This window comes from Corapipo altera, unplaced genomic scaffold (assembly GCF_003945725.1).
Source record: "Corapipo altera isolate COAL_440 unplaced genomic scaffold, ASM394572v1 202, whole genome shotgun sequence".
Classification (NCBI taxonomy): domain Eukaryota; kingdom Metazoa; phylum Chordata; class Aves; order Passeriformes; family Pipridae; genus Corapipo; species Corapipo altera.
In genome coordinates, this window is record NW_020884980.1 from 445,773 (window position 1) to 470,398 (window position 24,626).

Genomic DNA, 24,626 nt, shown 5'->3' on the forward strand with positions numbered 1-24,626 from the left:
TATCACAGATGAGACGCTTGGCCCTGTAGAGAGAGAGACACAGTGTGGTTTAAGGTGTAGGACCAGGCTCACCCATATCCCTCAATGCACTGCTGTGGGAGGACAGCAGTCACACTGTTTGGGGGCATCACGGTGATGCTGAGCAGCCAGTGGTGCCATCAGAGAGGACACACAGAGCTGTACTTTCGCAGCCTTCTCCCGCTGCAGATTCAGCTCTCTTTGCTAAGCAGGTGTTTCTGCTGCCCTAGAACTCCTTGACACACAAGCAGCAAGAAATCCTGTTCTGATGCACATCCCACGTGTTTCAGGACACCACGAGGGCCTGGGCTGGGTTGGACTAAGCCAGATAAGCCAGACCATGACACAGCTCCAGATGGTGTGGCTTCAAGCTCCCAGGCAATGGGCTATTCCTCTGCTTTGGCCTCTGACCACTTTACCCAGGGTTAGAAAGAGCTCTTGGAGCAACCCAACCCCCTGCTCTGGGCATCAGCTGGGCAGCTCCTGCGAACACAGCTCACATGTGTCCTTGATCTGGGCAAAACTGTATCAAGAGCACAGCGTTCCACCACTGAGCTCTGCACCACCACACTGCTGCTCCATCCCCCTGCCTGCTGCAAGGGGACAGCAACAGGGCTGCTGGAGAGTGAGGATCAGAGCTCAGGACAGACAGACGGACAGCCCTGGGCACCATTGCTCCCAGCGAACAGCTCATCCTGAGCTCTGAGCTCCCTTCTCCCCAGCTGCACCCTGACTTTCCAGTCGTAGCTGGGCTTGACAGCCAGCACAGACACAGAGTCCTTTATCTGGGGTTATATTTCAGCGTCCCAAAGTCTGGAGCCCTTGAAGTGCTGGTTGGGTACTTCTACCTCCCTAGTTATACTCCTCTGCCCTGCCGGAGCCAGCTCTGCCTTCCCCTGCCCTGCTATCTCACAAAAACATGGTTACAAAACAAGCCTGGGTCCCGGAGCTATGAACAGGTCTTTATTTGTTGAGGTTTCTTTTTTTTTTCTTTTTTTTTTCCCCCCCTTTCTTCCCTTTGAATGAAATTCCTGCCAGCTCTAAGGCGCAGAGAGAGAGAGAGAGAGAGGGAAAGAGTAGAAAGTTTAACTCCTCCCATTGAAGTGTCTCACGCCCCTGCCCAGCCCTTGAAACCCAATAACCAGGATCATTCAACAATGCCTTTCCTTCCCTGGCTGCATCCTTACCACACTCCGACCTGGAGGAGATACCCTGCCCGCTGCGTGCCAGGCTGCGGGACCGCTCCCCCGAGCCCCGCCGAGCCCCGGGGCCGGAGCCGGCCGGCGGCACCAGCCAAGGCGAGGATGGACAGACTTTTCTTCTGGGGCATTCTCTTGGCCTCCTCTGCCCGCTGCCAGACAGTGCCTGTGCAGCAAGGTGCTGCGCCCTCCTGCCCGCCCCAGTGCCACTGCGAAGAGGATGGCATCATGCTCTCGCTGGATTGCTCCGAGCTGGGGCTTTCGGAGGTCCCCGCCAACCTGAGCCCTCTCACCGCTTACCTGTAAGTACAGCCCTTGCTGCTTCTTTTGCAATTGCTTTCCCCGGGACCCCTCCGTCAGCCGCAGCTTTCCTCCGGCTTGGAAGTTTGTGCCACATTTTCCCGAAATTAAATTTCCTGTGGAAATTAGAAACCAAGCAAAATAACAACAACAACAACAACAACAAAAAAGAGGCAGCTCCTCGGGCAGGACCTGCCAAGCCCCCCCCTCCTCCTGCGCCCCTCCGCGAGCGCTGTTTATACTGCGATGTTCTGCATGCTTTGCTCCCTGATTGCAGCGGATCAGGGCAGCTGATTTGCTGGGTCGATTCTGATTGTCTGAGCACATAATGGAGTATTTTTACACAGCAATTAGTGCAAACTGCTCTGGGATCCTTCTGTCAAACATTTCAATAGCTGCGATAACTCAAGGCTTTGGGGGGTTTGGGTTGAGCTGGCCACCAGCAGTGTCTGAGTTGCCCCTTCAAAATGAATATTAAAGTCTTGTAAGAGGTGTGGGGGTTTGGTAGGTGTTGTGTTTTGATTATTTAGTTAATTAAAAATTCTTGATTATGTGAATGTTTAACAGCCTTTCTGATGTTAATACCCCCAAGGGTTAATTGACCACACGGACTGGTGGGTTCATTTCTAGCCCCAGAAGTGGTCTTGGTGGTGCCATCAGGCTGGTCATGACTGAGGATCCTGATGACTGACCATGGAAAAATCTCAGGGTTTAACCAGGGGAGGAAGCATCTCTCTCTCTCAGGGAGACAAGTTACCCTGGGGAAGATGCTTCCTGGGTTTGTGTGCAGAAAGTGCTGCAGCTCCAGCTGTGCTGCAGACAGGCTGGTAAGGGCCATGGCTCTCCCAGCTCGGAATGCAGCATGGGTGCTGCCAAGGGAAGGCATGTGTACCACAGTCATCAAGGACCACCAGTGGTCCCCAGACAGTGCTGGGGATGTTCGTGTTGTGTTCATCGTGCTGGGAGGGAACTTGTGTCCAGGGGTGCCATACAGACCGTGTTGCTGGTTTTCTGGTGTCCCTGGATTGTCCTGAGATGCAGGTGCTCAGCTGTCAAAACAAAGCACCCAAACCCATGCAGGAAGGGCTTTGCAAAGCCAGGTGGAAGCTGCCACAGCTGGGTAAGGGCTTGTCTGCTCATCCCACTTGTCTGAGGAGCAGTCTTGTGCCAGCTTGTGGATGGCCAGAGCTGTACTGGGTTAACCGGGAGAGAAATAGAAAAAGATGATTCTCCCTGGAAAGCATGAAAGACGAGAGAAATGTCTAATGCAAGTTGTGTTTCTCCTGGGAGAGGGAACCACTTTTTACGCGAGGTACGACCTGCACAGAGTTATCCCTGGGGCTCGGTTTGGAGCCGGCTGCTCACGAGTGAAAAGCCACTGGAGCACGTAGGCTGCCAGCACGGGAGGCTGCAGAGTGTTGCAGCGCTGATGCTACTGCCGGGACAAGGGGCAGCCCTGTCAGGCACCCACTCCACCCTCTCAGGTATCACAGGACGGGGCACCCGTGGCTCCCACTCCGCTGAGAACACGCCGCGTGTCAGCTCCGCAGAGATGCCCCTTGGGCTGGGACCCGCGGGGCGGGTGGATGCTGTGAGATGCTCCTGGCCCGGTGTGGCCGCTGGCAGAGAGCGCTGGATTCCGCTGGGACCGGGTTCTCGGCACAGCCCTGGGGCACCCGTCCCTTTGGGAGCGTGTCGGGTCCCTCGGCCGCGGCCCCGCGTGGGGCTGCACCAGCCCTGCTCTTTCCCGTGGGCTGCACTGGCCGTGGCTCCGCTCTCCCCCGAGGGTTTCTCCCCCACCCGTGACTCCGCTGTCTCCCACGGATAGCAAAGATCACGGTCCCGTCCCCGCACTTTCCCCGTGGGTCGGTCCCGTCCCCGCGCTCCCCGTGGGTCGGTCCCCCGACGGCGCTCACACGGTGGCGGCAGTGACGGCCCTTTGCAGGGGCAGAGCCCCCCCTGCCCCATCCCACCCGCACACCCCGCCCGGGGGGTCCCTCCGGGGCAAGCCCGGGGGGTGTTGGAGCATCCGCAGTCCTCCCTCCCTCCTTGGGGAAAACCAGCCCGTTTGGTGCTTCTGTGTTAAACCCCACCAGTAAGAGACCAAACAGTTCATCGGGAAAGGCCCGATGAACTGGGAATTACTGGTGGAGGACTGGAGGGCTGGGGTTTCTTCCTGTTTCTGTCACTGCTTCCAGCGAGTCATGTGAGGTTAGCTTCTCAGGTACAAGAGTGCAGCCAGGGGTAGTTTGTCAAAGCAAATCAGCATAAATTGAGTAGAAAGTATTGGAGAGAGATCTAAGCTTTTCTTGGATATCCATGTTTAAAATCCATACATTCAGATATGTAAAGAAATGCTGGATTGCTTTGGAGAGCTGCGAGTGCTGAAGAGCGAGCCCTGGAATGGCAGCAGGAGCAGAGAGCTGGTGGGCAGCTGCTCCCAAAAATTTCCAGCTCCTTTGCTCCATGCTCTGATTTCTAAGCAAGTCGCTGGCACTGTGGAGAGCAGGACTTCCTCGGGAGCAAAATAAAGGATCCTTGTAATCACCTCTGACTAGATGCTGCCTCACCACTAACGAGCTGGTGTTCATGCCTCATCCTGACCATGCAGTGCCTCTGCCATGCCTCTATCTCCAGGAATCCTGTCCTTGCTCACTCCTGCACCTCCCTGAACTTGAACCCTGATCCCACCCATCCAGAACGAAGTGTTTTCAATCGCTGGTGGGCTTGCAGCTGTGGTCAAGGAGATGGGACAGAAGTGTCACCTCTTTCCATGGGCACCTCTCCAGTAGGGACTGAGACATGCTGGTGTCTTGTGGCAGTCCTGGAGAGAGCCTAGGGACTGTCACATTGGGTGACAGGTCCCTGCATTGCTCCTGCAGGCAGCCTGAGCTCCTTCAGGTCCCCTGCTAGCCCTGACAGCCCATTTCTCTTGGAGCAGCACTCACCATCCTGCCTGGCTCATCACACAGGGGCTTCTCAGTGCATGACATGTTTGCAGGGTAAACTGTGTCTTAACCTGGCCTTAGAGAGCAGCCACAGAGCACTAAAGGTCAGCTATTCAGTTGCTATTCAGCTACCCTCCATCAACCCAAGAGAGTTGAGCTGTTCAGAGAGCAGATTTCGCCTTCAGCTGATGTGCCAGTGAGTCCTGACAGCCTTGTGTCACATACCACATCTCTGTCACCCACAGCCAGCAACGTGTGTCAGAGAGTTGATCTGGGGCTGCAGTAGAGGTGGCTGGAGCTGCTGGAGGTTCCCTGGACAGACAGCAACAAGCTGGGTGTGCAGGAGAGGGGAGCTGCAAAGGGGAAGATTCCTCTGTAGCAGAGAGGAGAGTGCACAAAGCGGTTCGGAGGAGGACAGGAAAATGGGAACAGCTGCTTGGTTCTCAAAGTGCTATCTCAGCTGTGATCCCTGGCACCACTGCACACCCTGCATGGGACCTGGGGGAGCAGCCCCACCTCAGATTCCTCGGGGTGTGAAAGTGCTGCATTGCATGGTCTGGGGCAGTTTGGTCCCCAGCTGTCCCCATGGCTGTCACCAGGAAGATGCCCTTGGTCGGGTGCAGGTGCTCAGTGCAGCCCTTTGCCCCAGGATGGCACCCTGACCCCTCTCTCCCCCATACATCTGGCTACCAGCCCCTGCTAAGGGAGCAGGTGGCAATACTGGAGGTGAAGGGATGCTCTCAGTCTGCTGAGGCTCCTCCTCTTTCATCAAAAAAATGACTCCATGCTTGCTAATGCCTGCCAGGCTCCTCCTAGGGATGCAGTGGCCTGTCCAACCATTGCTGGCAGGAAAGAAGTGGAGAGCCTGTCTCAGCAGAGGACACCCAGGGATGGAAAGGCAACAGCAGTAGCACCATGGCCACATATTGAAGTCAGCTGGCCAGGCAGCACACACCCTGCACAGGGATAGTGTAGATGCCACACACCTTGCAGTGCCTGACCCCCAGCAAGGGTACATGGGGAGGTACGGGAAGGATTCCCCGGATATCTTAGGCTGGAAACACCTCTGGAGGTCTCTGATCCACACTCAAAACAGGTCTAGGTGGTGAGGCTGGTCAGGGTTTTGTCCAGTAGGGTTTTGAGTATCTATAAGATTCCATCACCCTTTTCCTATTTTTTACTATCCTCACGGGAAGTATTTTTCCTAATATTTAATGTCTCCAGGTCTCTGTCCTGGGAAGCCAGCAGAGACCTGGGACATGACTCAGGTGATAAGGCTGTCAGGCTGCTGCTGTTACAGCAGGATTTGGGGGAGGGAAAAGCAGCAGATCCTGGCTGCTCCCAGATATCACCAGGCATCTCATGAGGCTTCCCAGGCAGAAAGCTTCTCATTCCCCAGACTGTTTCCTTTGAGGTGAATGGGACCAGGAGCCTTCAGGGCTGTTCTCACTTTGCAGAGACATTTGGAGACACTGCCTGGAATTTAGCATCCTGCTGGGAGTCTGGCACCCTGCATTATCCACTGCGTCCTCTGAGCTACCCTCTGGGATCAGGTGCCATGAGGATCCATGACAGGGATTCGCAGGAGACAGGGATGCTTTGACATGAGGCTGGGCAGAGCCAGGTCACACAGTGCTGCATCCAGCTCAGGGCAGAGCAAGGGAAGGATGCCTCTTTCTTGATATTTGCATTTTCTAAAGACCCACACAGCTCCAGGTAGGTGAGACAGCAGGTTTGGAGGCTGAGTACAGAGCTGCAGCTGGTGCCTGGAACAAGTCAAAAAGTGCTGAAGGCAGCTCTCCTCAGCCCAGATCTCTCCCCATCTGCCCACATCTGCCCCTCTGCAGCCTCCACCACAGTCCCCTAAGATGGAAAGCACCCCAAGAGCTGACAGAGGAGTTGGGACACCAGGGGAGGGAAAGGACTTATAGCTGGTTTGTAGAAGCCTGGGCAGGAGGGCAGCTCTGGGGAGGGTGACTAGACTTCCAGGGGGCTGGCAAGGAGCTATGGTCTCCTGAAGGGCTGACAGGGACCTCTGTGTGCCTTTGGGACAGTCACACACACTGAGGAGAAAGAGGAAGCAGCCAAAACCGCAGAGAGCACAAAATCCCAATGCCAAGTGTAAATGAAGTCCCTCCTGGGGCCATTGCTGCTCTCCTGCCCCAGGTGACTTGGCACAGACCTGTGAGTCACCATCCTGTGACTGATGCTTGCCCAGTGCCAGGGCCCATCCACAGCCTCTTCCTTATGCCATTGTCACCACAGGAGCCCCCGTGTTGCACCAGGACCCATCCAAACACACCACAAAGATGCAGTGTCACCCCAAAGAGCTCCCAGACCCTTCCAGTTCTCAAGCCATGATAGAGCTCAGGACTACCAAATACTACTACTGTCAGCTGGCCAGTCTGACACACTAAGGGCTGCTCTCTGCTTGACCTTCTTTCCTGCTGGAAGACCAGTGGGAAGTGCCACTCCTGCCCTATACAGTCAGAAGTCCACGGTCTCATCCTTGGAAATGCCCAGCATGCCTGGAAGGGGAAACCTTTATGAGCTTGGGGTCCTGGATGAGGGAGACACAGCTGGTGAGAGGCACTTGAAGAGCCAGGCTCTGCACACAGCAGTGGATTCACAGGTTTATGTTCACCATTTACCAGCTTTGGGGAACTTTTTTTTCCCACCCTAAAATATCAGGGATAACAAGAGTTTCCCACTTTCAGGGATTTGATTTCCTCCAAAAGGACCCTACAAAGTCCACCTGCAGAGCTGCTGACTCCATATAGGCACTTCCCACAGACACAGGTGTGCTCTGCATCCTTATTGCAGCCTTGCCAGCAGGATTTTAAAGTCATGACACCTGGGTTCAAACCCCAGTTACCACCTCAGGGCCTGCTGTGGCTGACACTGGATTTTTGGTGGCATGTTGCTGTGAAGGTCTCCTGGGAGAGCATCTCCCAGCTTTAATAATGCCAACACTTAGGAATATCTGAATGGGCTGGTCCAAACCAAGACCTGCCCGAGCCCCAGGTTTCAGGGAGAGCTGCTGGCACTGAGTCTGACACAGACTGGCTGGTGTTTCCCTCTGGAGCAGACAGATAAACACTAACCAGAAGCAAAGTAACTCCTACCCCTGTGCTCCCCAGCCTCAAAGGAGGAGAAAACCAAACAGAGAAGATTTGGGATCAGGCACAGCTTGAGAGTGACTTGTGAGAGAAACTAAAAAGCAACATGGAGCACATAGGACTTGAGCACAAGTCCTGTGAGGAGAGGCTGAGGGAGCTGGGGTTGTTTAGTCTGGAGAGGAGAAGGCTTAGAGGCGACCTCATCACTCTCTTCAGCTACCTGAAGGGAGGTTATAGCCAGGTGGGGGTTGGTCTCTTCTCCCAGGCAACCAACAATAGGACAAGGGGACATGGGCTCAAGCTCTGCCAGGGGAGGTTTAGGTTAGATGTTAGGAAGAAATTCTTTACAGAGAGGGTTATCAGGCATTGGAACGGCCTACCCAGAGAGGTGGTGGATTCACCATCCCTGGAGGTTTTTAAGAAGAGATTGGATGTGGCCCTTAGTGCCATTATATAGTAATTGGAGTTGGATCAGAGGTTGGACTTGATGATCTTGGAGGTCTTTTCCAACCCAATCTATTCTATGATTCTATGGAAACACCACAGCTCCTGAGCAAGTGCTTCCAAAGGGCCTTTTGTATCTCCTGGGCAATGCTGAGCTCTCACCCCAGCTGAGAGCTGAAATGTCCTGGTCCCTTGGCCCACAGCATTACTCAGAAGACCTTCATCCCTGCAGTGAGGAAGATGATGCTGCAGGTGCTGTGTGGTGCTGTGGCTGGGCTTGAGGCTCAGGGCAGAGCAGCAGAAACATGCTGAACCCCTCAGCAAGGAGACAAAGTAGTCCAGGGGGAATGAGAGTGAGGGGTGGGTAGGAGTGCTCTGAGCAAAGCCAAAATTGCAGGATCGTTAATCATAGAACCATGGAATCATTTGGGTTGGAAGGGACTTAAAGCCCATCTCATTCCACCCCCTGCCATGGGCAGGGACACCTTCCACTAGCCCAGGTTGCTCCAAGCCCTGTCCAACCTGGCCTTGGACACTTCCAGGGATGGGGTAGCCACAGTTTCTTTGGGCAACCTGTGCCAGGGCCTCCCCACCCTCACAGCCAAGAATTTCTTACTAAGATATAATCTAACCCTGCCCTCTCTCACTGGGAAGCCATTCCCCCTTGTCTTGTCTCACAATCTGTCCGTGTAAAAAGTCACTCTCCTTTTTTATAAGCCTCCTTTAGGCACTGGAAGGGGCTCTGAGGTCTCCCCAGAGCCTTCTCTTCTCCAGGCTGATCAGCCCCAGATCTCTCAGCCTGCCTTGACAGTGAGGTCAGTCCTAGAGCTGCCTAAAGATCATGTTTGGTGAGATGGTTTTCCAAGCAACATCTCATTCCGTTGAAAAGAAAAAGCTTAATGAAAATGGATCAGTGTTCATGGGACTGTGAGTGGTAGAAATGTAGCAACAAGTTGAATCAAGAGAGATTATTTCAATGTTTTCACTTCATGGTGTCCTAAAAAAAAGTTTCCATTTACATATTTTCACCTGCTGGTGTTACATTTCTCTATAAGCATTTAATATTCACATTGTGGGACTCCAAAACTTCCAAACCAAAGCATTTTTTTAAAACAGTTGTTGTGTTTTGGGGTTTTTTTGTTCTGTACTACATATGGACATGTTGGCTCTTTTTTTTTGGGTTCAAGGAAAAGGAAGTTCAGATGCCTCTGAATTTCCAGTGAGGTTCATGGCAGCTCTTCCTATCTCCTCCTGCCACACCACCTGCCAGCCCCCTTCTCTGCCATAGGCTCTGCTCCCTTTCACCTCTTGATGTCATGACGTAGAACCACTTTGGGACCAGCAGTGTTCACTTACTTGGGTGTTTTTTTCCCTGCCTGGGTACTGTTGGGATTCACTGGATGCCTCCTCTCTGGGGGGAACTGGTCCATGAACAAAGGTTGCATCCCTCAAGTGCTTCCAGACACAAAAAGTGGTGCTGCAGGTGACTAGGGGAGGGAGAGGGCTGTGGCTTCAGTACCACGGGTCATGGCTGACACCTCCCCAAGATCTCAGTTCAACAGGAAAGAGGCATCTTTTGCAGGGTTGTTGGGAAGTGGCAACAGGTGTCTGGGGCGCTGGATGAGAGCAAATGTCTGATTTTAGTGGGGCACTTGTCAGGCCAAAGAATCATGGAATGTCCTGAACTGGAAGGGAGCATAAGGATCATCGAGTCCAACTCCTGGGCTGCAGGAAGGGAGATGCAGGAGGGGAGACGAAGGATCTGCCCCATCCCAAAGCCCGGGTGCCTGGGTCACTCTGCAGGAGAGGGAGCAGGCAGAGCTTTGCTGTGCCTGCTGCACACCGGGCGGGACTGGAGCAGGTCTGCGGGATGAGGAGCACAGAGAGGAGGCAGCACAGGGGTGCTTAGAGCTAAACGGGACTGGGGCTGTGCTGTGAGATGGACAGCGGTGTTGGGACTGCCAGCAAGCCTCCTCCCTCCTCCTTCCCTCTGCAAACTGCCCCCGGGGCAGCCTCGCTGGGACCGGAGGGGAGCAGCGGTGCTTTGAGGGATGCTCCGCTCCTGGTCCCCTCCGTGTCCATGTGCTTCCTTCCAGCTGGCACCGCCGTGCCCGGAGCCCGGCTGGGAGAGATGGAGGGAGCTGCCGGCCACATGTCCTGGGCTCCAGCCGCGGCTGGTCCTCGCTCGACCCGATCCCGCTTTGCCTCTCCATCGTGCCCGGCGTTCTGCACCGTCCTTCCACCGCAAACGCCTTCCTCCCCCCCATCCTCCCTGCCCGCCCCCCAGGCTAAGCAATATGCCACAGCCTCCCCTCTCTCCCTCCCTTTCTTGAAGAATAAGCTCATAAATCTGCCCGGGGCAACGAAAACACTTGAGCTCATGGCCCTTAGATCTGTGTGGGAGGAGCTCTCGCTGGCGATTAAAGGAGTTTAAGGTTTGCTTTGAAAAGCTCTTTGATTCTGGCAGAGGCTCTGGTGCCAAAAGGCAGCCATGGGGCTGCAAATGCCTCTCCCCTTCTGCACCTGCCTGGGTCAGGGAGCAGCAGGAGCGTGGGGGAGGGAAAGGGGAGCGCAGCCCTTCCCAGCTCACTGCAGTGGGGGCTGAGGGTCCCCTGTCACCCCTCTCGGGGGCGGAGGGAGCATCCTCTGCCAGCAGCAGGGCAATCAGTGGCTGCTGTTGCCTGGGAGACCAGACACTTCAGCCGGGGTGCCAAAATGCCTCCGCTCCGGTGGAACACGCTGCTCCCCAGATCCTCCTTTGCAGGAGCTCGGTCGGTTCTCAGGTGCGAGAGTCTTTCCTGGATGACAAGGAGCCGGGGGAGAAAGAGGAGCAGAGGCCAGGAGAGGGATCACAGCAGCAGTGCTCTGAAAAGCGGCGGGAGGGGGTAGCGGAGGACTGCCAGGGCTGGGGAGAGACCGGAATCTTGGAGAAGTTTAGTAGGAGCAGAAAAGAGATCAGGAGCAGCCTTCACGAGGAAGAGCAGGACCAAGCACAAGCATCGTGTTGCAGTCAAGTCAAAACAGAGCCAGCCGTGTGGAGGCAGGAGCTGTGCTGGAATGGGCAGCAAGGGGAGGACACAGGGAAGCATCAAGGGATGCATCAAGGATCCAGGAAGGGGTAAAGCAAAACCTTTCCCAGATCCACCAGTGTAGGCTTTGCTGGCTGTGATGAAGGAGGGCAGCTCCCAGTCTCCTCCCCTCCATGGATGACAGAGGAGTCTCCTGAGCTATCCACAGCTCTCTGTCTCCCTTTGCCTTGTTTGCACGCCTTCCTGTAGCTATTTAAACCTCTTTGAATGATTTGGAAATGAAAAGCAGCCCCCAAGGGAGGGGAGCGAGTCAGACATGCCTGTAAGGGCAGGACCCACTCAAGGGACCTGCTGTGTCTTCTTGTGAGCAGCCACAGGTCCCACTACAAAGAGACCCTGGGGAGACAGGATGGTTTCCAGTACTGAACATCGCCCTGGGGCACCAATTAGGGACATTACCTTTGTTCAAAGGGAAGGTGAAGCCCAAGCACTGTGTGTCATCCCATCAGGTGTGCCATGGTGGGAACCACAGGGGTGAAAAGGGAGCAGAAATGTGGTCTCCTCTGCCAGGTATGAGGTGGGAGACCAGAGGGATGCAAGCATGGGGGCTGCTAGGGAGCATCGGGGATCTCAGGGACTTGCAGCATCTGAAGGCACAAGTCACCTTCTCAAGGATGTTATCTGATGTGGGGATGGCTCTGGGTATAATTGCATCTTGCAACTTCAAGAGAATTTGCAATTGTGGACATTTATAAACCTTAGTAAAGCAAATGTTCATCTTTGCATGAAACCTGCAGGAAAGGCATTTTCACTTTTAGATAGAAATTCATCTTCTCTCTTTCCCAGAGAACACATGAAAAAAATTGTTGCAGGGAACAATCTTTGCAGTTCTGCTTTATCCCTGATTCTGCACCAGTGGAAGTGTCTTTGAACACTTCCAGGGATGGGGCAGCCACAGCTTTTCTGGGCAACCTGTGCCAGGGCCTCACCACCCTCACAGAGAAGAATTTCTTCCCAATATCCCATCTAACCCTGCCCTCTGGCAGTAGGAAGCCATTCTCCCTTGTCCCGTCACTCCAGACCCTTGTCCAAAATCCCTCTCCAGCTCTCCTGGAGTCCCTTTAGGCACTGGAAGGAGCTTTAAGGTCTCCTGGGAACCTTCTCTTCTCCAGGCTGAACACCCCCAGCTCTCCCAGCCTGGCTCCAGAGCAGAGGTGCTCCAGTCCTGTGATCAGCTTAGAAGCCTCCTCTGGACTTGTTCCACTCAGTGATTCCCCAGGCAGAACTCTGAGTCATCTTGGCTATGGGCATGAACCAGGGCTTCTGTGCTGCTCAGCTCGTGGCTTCCAAGGGAAGAATGAGGTGCAAACCCACAGAGCTGCACTCTAAGGCTTTCTTCTCCCTGTACACAGGGGCATGGGAGTGGTCAGACATCATCCCAAACTGTTGTCCCAGATATTGTCCCAAGGCCCTGCCCCAAAACTGGAAGGACATACCAAAGGACAGAGATGTACCTTTAGGGTCAGCTGTGCTGCACTGGCAGAACCAGAGGCATCACAACCAAGACAGGACCTCGATTATAGGTGCAGGTGAGGTTTGTGCTGCTGCACTAATTCCCTGGGGCGATGAGTTCCACAGATTAACGAGGTGCCTGTTGCACAGAGTGGTTTTACATGTGCTCTGGAAACAGCACATGGGGCTTTATGGAGCATGGGGCAGCCTTCCCATACATGCTGCCTGTAACTTCTCTTCAGCTCAGGGCCAAGCAGCAGGTTCCTGTGCTGCAGGTTGTGTTTGCAGCTGCGTCCTGTGCAGGGAAGTGCCTGTCAGTTTAGGTATTGTTGTGCTTTCATGTGGTGTAAGACAGCACAAGATTTATTAGTGACAAAAGCATGAATGCTGGAAGCCGTGATTTATTGAAGAATGGGGAGAGGAAACGTGTTGCAGCCCATGCTGGTTAGTGTGGTGTGTCTGAGGTGAGCTCGCACACGCTGTGAAAACTGCCCTGCTCCTACACCAGGTGCTCTGGCTCAACTGGTGATACCATGGGGTGGACCCACTCCTCTTCCAGGGGCTGACTTTTCACTGACCATCTCACAGATGCTTTGAGGAAGGGGTTTCTCCAGGGTGGAGGGACACAAAGACTCAGACTTCGGGGAACAGACCGGTGTTCCACAAGCTTTGACTCCCTTGTATGGGATAGATGGGAGATACAAAGGACTGAGACTGATTTCTAGCTCCATCCCAGCCCTATGGTTCACCCCAAACAAGCCCTCTCCTTTTCCTGTGCCTCGGTCTCCCTGTCTTAAAAGCACTACTTATAAACCCTTCCCAATGTGCTTTGAGACCAACTGATCAAACCAGTGCTGTGGAAGAGCTGGAGACTCTCTGCACTTTCCAGTCACATGTCTGGACCTCTCGAGCTAAAATACCTTTGAAAAGTTCATTAAAAAAAATTCTCGAGCTTTCCATTTGTTCATCCACCACATGAAGAAAAGCAGCACTGAACTCTCAGATTTGGTGCCTGTCTTTCATGTCCACTGACCTCATCACTCCTCGCTCACGGAGCAGCCACAAGTCAGAGCAGCTACCAAAACACTCCTCACAGCCACATCCAGCAGCTCAGTAAAGCTCGTGGGCAGTGCTGGAGAACTCCATGGAGGAAGTGAACCCAGCTGGTACATGTCAGCTTGGCCATAGGGGCTGTAAACCCTAATTCTGTTTTCTGTAGGAAGCTCCCTTGCTTTCAGGGTACTTCTTCCTGAATGGATGGGGGTAAATAACAGCTGGTTCAGCTCTTTGCTGAACCTAAAAAGGAGGGAAAAGATTGTCTTGGGTTAAATGAATAGTGGTTTTTTTTCAGGTTTCCCAGGCAATTAAAACTGAACCAGACCAAAACATGTTTGCTCTCGGTATTCCTGAAACATTTTACTTTGACCCAAAGAAGAGTACTTTCCTTTTTGAGTCCCTTTAAAATCTTTAAACCCTCTTAAAAAAAAAAAAAAATCTTACAATTAAAAGTTCCACCATCTCCCCCCCCTCCCCCAGGTTTTTTCAGTGGAGCACAATTTTTCTGTGAATTTACTTTCCACCAAAACACTGTGGGTTCTGCCTGAGCTGGGCAGTTACAGTCACCCAGCTGAGCTTGTGCTGTCACTTTTCCTTTCAACACTTTCTTTCTTTTCACCTCCTACTGTACAGACACAGCTGTCTCATGGGAGCATCATCCTGATCCCAGGGCTGTGCTGACTTCCCAGGGAGAGTAGAGAGTGGCTGGGAGGGGGGAGGAAAGAATCCATGAAGACTCCTTTTAGCTTCAGAGAGCTCCTCTGGCTCTTCTGACTACCTCTGGCTACTGCCAAGGCACCTTTGAAACACCTTTGAAACGTCTCCAGCATGTTGGGCACCATGACTGGGCTGGAGGGGAAATCCACATTCCCTTTGAAGTCTGGATACTTGAACAGTCTTAGAATTATAGGGCTGTAATGTACAGGAATGTGTGGGGCTGTAATTGTGACTTAGATCCTTGGATGAAAGGTGCTATGTACATACAAAAGGTATTATCATTATTGCTATGATTATTACTATTATTATTACTATTATTATTGCTATTATTATTATTATAGGGCTGCAATATGTGGATTGGAGATGAAAGTAGCACCAAAAGATCCTGAAATACAAGATGTGTCTTAAGGAAATTTCAGCTTGGAATGAGGTTTTGTCTACACAGGGGAAGTGGAGCCGGCTGGCTCTGCTGCACTGACAGCTCTGGGGTTTGATGGGAGAAGTCCTGCATGCAGGCACGATTCTCAAATCCAAGTAGCTCTGACCTTTGGGAGGGTGTCTCCAGCAGGAGCTATTCCAGAGTAGTTTTGACAGAAAAAGTGAGATCAGACATTTTCACCATTCTTTATGAGACACCCCGGTTACTCTGTAGCCATCACAAAATAAGTCCCTGGTGCTTGAGGCATACGGTAGGAGAAGTTTGGGAATTGGTGTCCTAGCAGGGCTCAGAGGCTGGAATGGAAACTGGAGCAAGCTCCCAGTGTCACTGGGCACCAGAGAGAGCTCATGAGTGTTGGTGCTCCTGCACTCCAGCAGAGATGGGGCCAGATCCAGAATCCTGTGCTATTCATCCTCCTTCCAATCACATCTCTCCCAGAGCAGCCTGGATCCAGAGCATGGAGAAATCAGAGACCAGCTTTGATCCTCACTCACTCTCTGGCTCTGCACAGCTTTTACCATCAGCCTCATGTTGTTGGTCCTGCACTCACATTTCATTAGCAAGGGGGGCTGTAAGTGAAGCCAGGTGCTGGAGTGGGACTCCCCAGGACAATCCCATGGGGATTTTCTCCTGTGTCACAGGCTCTGCAGAATACCAGGTTTCCCCTTCTACCTGAACCAAAGGCGTCACAGAGCTTATGCTGGGAGATGGGGGGGAATGAGTCAGGTCAATCCACAGCTTTTCCATTGCTAAACTCCCATAACAGAGATCTGGCTCCTGGCAGGAGGGTTCAGCTCCCCAGCCCTACCCCTCTCTTTCCCAATTGCACTGATAAGTGGAGTTTTCCCCAGCAGAGTCAGGAGCAATGGTGACTCACCACCCTTCAGAGTGAACTGCGTGGCCAGGACCTGGGGCAGCAGTGCGTGCTGGAGACAGGAAGACTCTTGTTACCCACTTGACAGCAGAAGAAAGGCTTTTCTTGGTGCATGGCGACCACCCACCGAAGGATGAGACGAGGCAAGAGCTGTCATGCTCTGATGTCTCGTGGCTTCTGGTGACACCATAGAGTCTGCTGCAGTTAACAGAAACACTCTCGCTCCTCAGGGTAGCAGACATCAGTCTGAGATGAGCCAACCCTCAGCATCTCTGAAACACAGCCTGTCCCACTAGAGGAGCTCCCAGCTCCCTGCCAGGCCATCGCCAGGTTTGGCTGGAGAGCATCTCAGCCCAAATCCCTGCAGGCACCTCATTGCCCTTAGAAGGCAGTGAACATGGTGAGGAATGCAGCTGGTATTCATCCTCTACCTTGGGCTCTGAGTTCCAGCCAACTGCACGGAGCAGCTCTCCTCCTCTGCTGTCGCAAATGCTCAGAGACTCTTCGTCTATAAATCACTCACTGTTTTAGGAGGCAGGGCTTGGATGCTTGCTGGCCACAGAGACCCAGGCTTTTCTGGTTTAGGGTAGGGAGGATGCTGGCAGGATCAGCAGCTCCCTGGGAAAGTGTTCAGAAATGACTGGATTGTCAGTGTTGGTACCACAAGGGAAGTCTCCCCGCATGGGCTGCGTCAGGAGAGAAAAGGAATGAAAAGATCCTGTCTGCCATGTGTGCCCACAACCAGGATGGATCCTTTGGGTTGGATTCTCAGTTCCTGCTGGCTGAGATCTCACGGTTGCTGTCTTTGAAATTTCCTCATGAAAAGGCCAGAAGTCCAAAAGGCGTTTTTCAAAAGCTTTCAGCCATAATGTTTCTTTTTGGGAAATTGTTGTTCTGAACGCAGATAATTATCAGCCAAAAATTGCTGGAAACCACCAGCAATTTTCAGTTCTGATAAAAATGCTATTCTCTGCTTGAGAGTGTCAACAACTGTTGTTTTTTGCTCCTTGTTCATTACAGTTTCCAGCAAGAGGAGTCAAATATCTCCAGGCAGTGATCCTCTGGGATCCCAGCAGTTTATCCATCTCTGTCACCCAACACAGTCCCTTCTCCAGGGACTATTTCTGTTACCTCCAAGGAGATGCAGAATGGTGCCTCTGGCCCGGGGTCCGGGCTATGTGTGGATGGGAACAGTATTTATGGAGCTGTCTTGGCTTGTGCTTCGCTCCACAGTAAGATTCAGCTCAGAGAGGAAGGATAAACCACAGTTCAGAATGGTGCTGGCTGATAAAGTCATGGTGACAGAGGGCAAAAAATTAGGGGAGAAACTCAATTAATTAAGCCCATGACTATCTGTGAGACTGCAGGAGCAGGAAATATTACCTGATGAAACAGATGGGGAGCAGAGTCTCTCCCTCTGGCTGTGTCCTGGGCTTTTCTTTGCAGGCTTAGGGACTTAACAGAGGTTGATGAGGTTGTCCCACAGGGAAAGCAGGCCACGCTGGTCGAGTGGTTCCTTAGGGGTCATTGTGCTACAGTCCAAGAAAAAGAAGACATCACAGATTCATAGACTCATAGAATCAGCTGGGTTGGAAAAGACCTCCAAGATCATCAAGTCCAACCCTTGGTCCAACCCTTGATCCCACCTTGCTGTGGTTACCAGACTGTGGCACTAAGTGCCACATCCAGTCTCATCTTAAAAACCTCCAGGGATGGTGAATCTACCACCTTCCTGGGCAGCCCATTCCAATGGCTGATTACTCTCTCTGTAAAAAATTTCTTCCTACTATCCAACCTAAACCTCCCCTGGCACAGCTTAAGACCGAGCCCTCTTGTCCTGCTGCTGATTGCCTGGGAAAAGAGACCAACCCCCACCTGGCTACAACCTCCTGTCAGAGAGTTGTAGAGAGTGAGGAGGTCTCCCCTGAGCCTCCTCTTCTCCAGGCTGAACAGCCCCAGCTCCCTCAGCCTCTCCTCATAGGACCTGTGCTCAAGTCCCTTCCCCAGCCTTGTTGCTCTTCTCTGGACCTGCTCCAGCCCCTCAATGTCCTTCCTGAACTGAGGGCCCAGAGCTGGACACAATATTCCAGCTGTGCCTCACCAGCACTGAGTACAGGGGAAGAATCACTCCCCTGGTCCCGCTGGACACAGGAAGTGGTGGAGTCACCATCTCTGGAAGTGTTCAGAAGATGTGAGCATGTGGCTCTTGGGGACATGCTTTAGTGGTGGCCTTGACACCAGTGGTTGGAGTCAATGATCTTAGAAGGCTATTCCAAACTAAATGATTCCATGATTCTAGATCAAGCAGACCTGAGAGGAGACCTGGTTTTGTCCTGGAGCAGCACTGACATTCCTGTTAGACTCTGGAGGTGCCACAAATCTCAAGCAGACACAGACAGCATATGTTTAGAGCAGCAGGGCTAAGCCTTGTCACAGCTGGGCCTGATGGAGGATCAGACCATGACAGTCCTACCTGACAGGTCACCTTGAGAGCCACACTTCTCTGTTAGAAGCCCTTCCCCAGAGGAGAATCAGGGCTGGTCCTGCCCTGCAGAGCTGTTAGAAATGCCATACGCCCACTCAGAGAACAGGGAGCAGGGAAGCCAACTGCTCAACATCCTCCTCAAACACAGATCCCAAGCCGTTGGGAAAGGAGCCTCTGTGGAGGTCAGGGCTGACTGATGACCTCAGGAATCTTTACCCTGTGACCAGCATAGCAGGACCTCCTGGGGACAGAAGGTGCAGGATACATCAGAGTGCACTCTCTCCTTGTCTCAGCCAGCAGTGGTGGAGGTGGTGTGTACCTGGCATTTGACCTCCCCTTGGCCAGGTGCTATGGGGACTTACCCACTTGGCATACAACAGTTTGCCCTTGTGGACTTTGGAGTGGTGGGGCTGGAGAAGGTGTAACCTTCATCATCCTGCAGCCTGCCATGGTCCTCGATGGCCTTCTCTGTGCCAGTAAAGGTGTTTTGCTGTGCCCATGGAATTCCTTCAGCGGTGCCCCCCAGATGTTCCCTGAGAAAGGGCTGTTTCCCACAGGTGGATCCTGGCTTCTCTGGGCTCTCAGATATTGTCATTTTGGAATATTGTTGGCTTTTAGCTGCTGCTCACACTGGTGCGACTTGTCTGGACAGGACAGGTGATCCTTTGGTGCATGAGCAGAGGGAGTGCCACTGAATCACCCACAGGGCATCTGATTTCCAGACATGGCCCACACACTTCACTGCCTTTCTCCTAGGAGCCCAGGCCACAGATTCTGGGGTCATCCCATCATCAATCCATATTGAAGGGAGGGAGCAGAGCTGCCACTCAGGGCTTTCCACTGGAGCAGCACCCGCTGCAAATATTCTGACATTCTGCAGCTGCCAGGGAGCTGGGAGCAAAAACTGGGAGCAAAAGAGGCTGAAGGGCGTCCTCTCTCATTCATGAGGAACATTCAGGTCAGTTCCCTACCTGGAGCTGTGGGAGGAATGAACAGCAGGAGCAGCCTGATCCTGCAGTAGGGAGGGTCCTTGGCAGCTCTGTCCAGCTCAGATCCCCTGCAGGTCCCCTCTTACTGGCTGTATGTGTGGCAGTGTCCCACAGGCACTGTATAAAAGATGGCCAGGACTCTGGAAACCCAGACCAGCATTATGAGGACACATCACTAGAGCCCCAGTAAGGAGGTCCTATTCCCTTTTCCATTCAGAGTATGGGTTGGGCACAGACTGCCTCACCCTGGAGTCCTGCCTCTCACCCTCCTCTGCCCCCCCTTGCTGCCCCACACCTTTTGCCCTCAAGCAGGACCAGAGGAGGGGCAGAGGAGAAGGCCCATCTGCTGCTCATGCCACCAGCACCACAAGGAGCTGGGTAAAGCCAGTGCTGAGCACTCAGGCATTGGTCCAGCACATGGCAGCCAGAGGTGGGGAGTTTGCATAAGCTCTGCTCAGGATTTCCCAATCCAGGAGAGCACCAGGGAGCGCTGGGCCTGCCCATAAGGTCTTCAGCATTGCCAGGGTAAACCCCCTTTAAAGCTCCTTGTAATTAGTGAACTTTCCCATTACAAGTCACAATGGAACAATTCATTATCAGTGGTGTGTGCAGGCTCTACATTCCTATGGCTCTGCTGCTACTTCAAGAATGTGGGGACTGACCTATATAGATGAACCCATCTCGTCTGCATCATCTTTGGTGATTTAATAGTTCCAGGTACTGCTCTCTAAGTTTTTGGAAATTACCTGCTTCTCAATCTTCTGCATTCACCAGTTTCCAGGTAAAGCAGCCAAGTGGATTAGCACTGAATCACATCTGTCAAAAAAAGTGGAATTGAAAACACTGTGCTTGAGGGTCACTTCACTGTCCACACCACAGGAACCAGCAGGGACATCAAAACATGAGCTTTCAAACTTCCTCCAAGTGTGAGCACTCAAACCGAGTCCTGCTGTCAAAAGCTTCTGTTTCCCCCTCAAAATTCTCAGTGATTTAATGCTGCCTGTGAGTTTCCTCAGTTTAAATAAGTTGTCTTTTGCACCTGTCTGGGAGCAGGTTCCAGGATGGGTGGGGTGGAGGTAAGCTCTGTCCCAGGGTCAGCACTGGCAGCCAGAGATGGACAGACCTGGGTGAGCTGGTGGATGCACCAGCCTGTGGGGCTGCAGTAGGGTTTTCCAGAGGGAAAGCAGATCAACAACCTCTGATCATAGCAGGGTGCTATGGTGCCTCAGGAACAGTTTTCTTTTCTCTGCCTGGAGGGCACCGTGCCTAGGACAGAGCAAGGCCACCTATTAACAGTGTGCATCTGGTGGAAAGGGAGTTCTGCTCTCATGCCACTTCCACCCATCCCGTCAGGGAATTGCCTGTCTCACTTGTTCTCTGTTGAGAGAGATGCAAACCCTCCAGCATGGACACTAGAGACCTGTCAACCACAGGGATGAGGGTACTTTTGGCAGCCTAAGATTGGGAGGATCTGCTTTAACACTGTGTTCCTACCTCACTGCCCATCTCATCCAGATTTATCCCAGAGACAACAGACTGAGTCACTGCCGTGATTTCCTCAGTGGACTGTGATTGTGTCAGAGCTACTCCTCAGATGGGATTTTATCTGTGGGACTTACCTCTGTTGTTTGTGTTGCACTCTGACCACAGAGCCTGGCTGCCTGGGGAATGCCAGGGCTTGGGGCAGAATGTGCCCACCCTCTGCTTTCATTCAGTCCATGTGCAGGAACTCATGGCTCAGACAGAGGTGGCCCGTGCCTGTCTTCAGGAAGGCATGGCCAAGGACTGGCTTTGCTAGAGACTCTCATGTATGCAGCTGGCAGGTCACCTTCCTCCTTTACAGGTGTTTTAGATGTTGCTAGTCTGTCATCCTTACAAGAACCTGCAAAGGGACAAAAGCCTACAAGAACCCACTCAGAGGCTGTGCTGTGGGTCTTCACTGGAGCAACTGATGAAACCAGAACAAGACAGAAACAGAGGTATTTTTCCAGACAGAAATAAGGTCTATGGGATAGGAAAAGGCTGGATTAGAGCTCAAATCAGGTGTCACTGAGGGATGCATAGGCAGAGTTTTGAGGAGCTGTTGGCAGCTGAGTGTAGGAAGATTTTGGGATGACCATCCATCATGTAGGTATGACATTATTGGCGAGGGGTTCCCCAGGACATAGAGCTTCCACAGAGGCACCTTTCCTGTCTATCCTGGTGTGGCCTGGATTTCTTATTGCCTGACAGATGGCAAATTTCCATGAGATTGTCAGTGGCATTCCAGAAGTTCTCCAATCTGCATAACTCCCAAAGCAAAGAAATGCTGCCTTATGTGTTCCCTCATAATCCAATATTTCTTGGATTTGACACTCTGGAGGGTCACCAGCCTCGATTAGAGGGAGGGGAGTGCTTTTTCAAGTATGTCTTCGTGGAGATTCATGAAACAGAGGAAGAACTCAAAGCAGCAAAGATGTAATTTATTGGGTGGATCTGGGCAGAAATTGTGAAAGGTTCCCCACAAAAACAGCGTTACATTTTTAGATGGGAGTGAAGTTTGTAGGTGTTTTGTCTAGACTGTCTCTTCTTTTGATGGAGTTGGAGACTCCCAACAATGAAAATCTGGCTGGGCTTTAAAGACTTCCTTTGATATTTTCAGAAGGGACTGTAAACCCTTCTGAACACAGACAGGTACGGAAGGAATAGTCTGGCCTGGGTGAGAAATCTGGTCTTTTGTAATTTACTGTGAGTGAAATAATTGATAGACCTCAACCTGCCAGTCCAGACAGTTGTACAGATAAATGAATGGAGGACTATTATGGCAAGCAGGATGAAGTACACCCGGTCACTCAAACAGTACAAGCCAAGCTGTCATCCCAGAGTTTAGTTTAGTTTCTTTATTTATCCATTACCTTAAAGTGAACACACAGCAGTGAATAACTCTTTTTGTTCCCAATAAGATAAGTTCTTTCCAAAGCATAGATGAAATCTGAGGCTTTCAGTTAGAAATCCCAGTAGACCTGTGAGGTCTCTTCATACCCAAATTATTCTTTAATTCTGTCATTGTCCAGCCCTCCCATTTGTCTAAGTCTCTCTGTAGGTCCTCTTTGTCCTCAAGGGAGTCAATAGCTCCTCCCAATGTAGCATTGCCAAGGAACTTACCTTGTTATACCTTCAGTTCCTTCATCCAAGTCCATTATGAAGACATTAAGAACATGTTGCACAGGTACCTTGCTTTGGTTGAAGATTAAGAGCCATGAGTAGGGCAAAATCATCTTCCATGTGGCCGTGGGACCTAAACAGGACCTAAACATGACAAACTCCAAATGGTTTTAAATCTGATCTCCAGGACTCCAGACTAGAGCTGGTTTAAATCCAAAGCCTGCTTTCTACCTCTTTCCAACATGCAAGAATGCAAGATGGTGAAATGAAAGATGATAATCAGGAAATTAAGTGAGTTAACAGCAGTTGAGTTTTGCTGTCATGGTGCTTTGTCCTCCTCAGTGTTCCCATCCTGGCTGGGCAAGAGTGGCTCTGCTGCAGGTAGCTCATCAATTGCAGCTAATTGTCTTGAATTCAGCTACTGTCATCACCTAAAATAGCTTGTGTAGGGAGGAAGCTGTGGTTGAAAGGTCTTTACCTGAGCTACCACTACTCCACCAGCACGGTGAGAAACAGCTGGTTTCACAATGACCTGATGGGAAGGGCCTGTGGGTATTTTGAATGGGACAATTACAAAAACCTGTTCAAAATCATCCCATGTTTCCTCAGCAACCAGGACATGATTTATCTCCACCTAAAATGCACACCTAAAACAGGCTGAATCACACAGTAAAAGGACTGGTTTCTCCTCATGCAGCAATAAAGGAAATCCAGAGTCTTGCTCAGATGTAGACATGTACATCATAGGCCTCTAAACCGAGGTGGTGAAATTCAAACATCCCCCTCTTTAATAAGTCCATAAATGGGAAGATCATTTGGTGAAGTCTTTAATTAATTGATGATAAAAGCTAATGAAGCTAAGAAAGCACTGAAACCTAGTAACTGACTTTGGCGTGGCCAAGTCTGTGATTTCTCAGGGTTCATTTCCATTGCCTCTGGGGAGGTGAAGCAGCCCAGGGATTTAATGGAAGACCTTTCAGAATTTTACCTCTCTAATTTGGCATATGAGTTTGTGACAACCCAAGTACTCTGGGACTGATTTTACAAGCTGCTCAGGTTGGTTCATGTCCTGTGAAAAGAACAGTGCTGTTGTCCAAGAACATATTATAAAGGAATCTAGTAAATTTCTAAAAAACATAATTAAACACTTTGCAAGGTAACTGCAGCATTACATAGGCCAAAGGGCATCACCAAATACTCCAAGTGTCTGTCTCTAGTCCAAAAGATCGTTCTAGTTTTATCTTCTGAGGGTTCTCTTGCCAAACTTCAGATGTCTCTGAGTTGCAGTTCTGTAAAGACATAATCTACAATCTAATTTTTGAGATCAAGAGTAATGCTCTCTTTTCTCACAGCTCTTACCTGATTTCCAAAACCTTGATGTATGATGGAAATAAACCATCCTACTGGCACACAAAGAGAATGTAGGGGTGCTGGTGGCGAAGCTGAGGGAAGTGCAACCCCTCTGGCTGGCTTTCAGAGCTGTTCTCCAAGTGCTTTCATGCTGGTCTGACAGCGGATAAAGGAACCCAGATTTGGCTCCCAGGCCACTGTGGTCACCTGCCCAGAGGGAGGGTGGAAGGGAGCGGTTTTGTGTCTCCGTGGCCAAGCCTTGTTTTGGCATAACAAGGACCTGTTGTCTCATTCACCCAGGCTGGGGTAATGCCAGTGACATTCCTCCTGAGATAACGACATACCTTCTGATGACATACTGATGGAGACAAAAATCAGAAATAAATAATGTTATTCCCTTATTCCAAAGGGCTTTATGAGTTTCGGGATTGCGCAAGGGGACCCAGTCCTCTGTCCCCCTTCACATGATTGGGAAATTGGATGAATGAGTCAGACAATGTTTAATAGCCAATTAATTTTGTAATGTAACTGCAGCTATTAATAATATTTCCAACACAGAAGAAGCAGACAATCCAACAGGCCAAAAGGTGGCAGAGGTGGGAAGAGCTGCTCAAACACAAGGCCATCACCATAAAATTAAGTCATTTTCTTTGTTGTTCCTTGAGAACAGGCTGTGGGTGCTTCCCTCAAAGCCATTCTTAATGTGGACAAATCTCAGAACAAATGGATAAGGCAAATAACAAAAATTGTCAGATGATACTCACACAGCTTCTAAAGGCATCCAAATTTGAGACTGCTGACCTACTAATCATCCTGCTTAGCCCACTGCTTAAACCAGTTCTGCTGTCTGAAAAATGCAAAGGGACAAATGCAACACCAGCTTTTGAAAAGCCTTCCAGGGCAATCCAAGGAATCACAGACCCTTAAGCCCATCAGATGGAGTGAAGGTAGAAGTAAGGAACAGAATTAATAGATTAAATTATAAAGGGTAAATGTGGTAGGA

The 24,626-nt window shown here is 51.4% G+C and overlaps 1 protein-coding gene across 2 annotated transcripts in view; it reads left to right on the top strand.

The window, feature by feature from the left end:
- The first annotated feature begins 1,145 nt into the window (after positions 1-1,145).
- LGR6 (leucine rich repeat containing G protein-coupled receptor 6) overlaps positions 1,146-24,626 on the top strand; it is a 135,116-nt gene continuing 111,635 nt past the window's right edge. The window contains exons 1-2 of one of the 2 annotated variants that reach the window (XM_027665768.1): positions 1,146-1,233; positions 1,264-1,519. In XM_027665768.1, coding sequence (XP_027521569.1) covers positions 1,176-1,233; positions 1,264-1,519 — 314 coding nt within the window. In that variant the 5' untranslated portion in view covers positions 1,146-1,175. Of the gene's footprint in view, positions 1,520-24,626 lie in introns of both variants that reach the window. The other variant, XM_027665767.1, reaches the window with a different exon arrangement.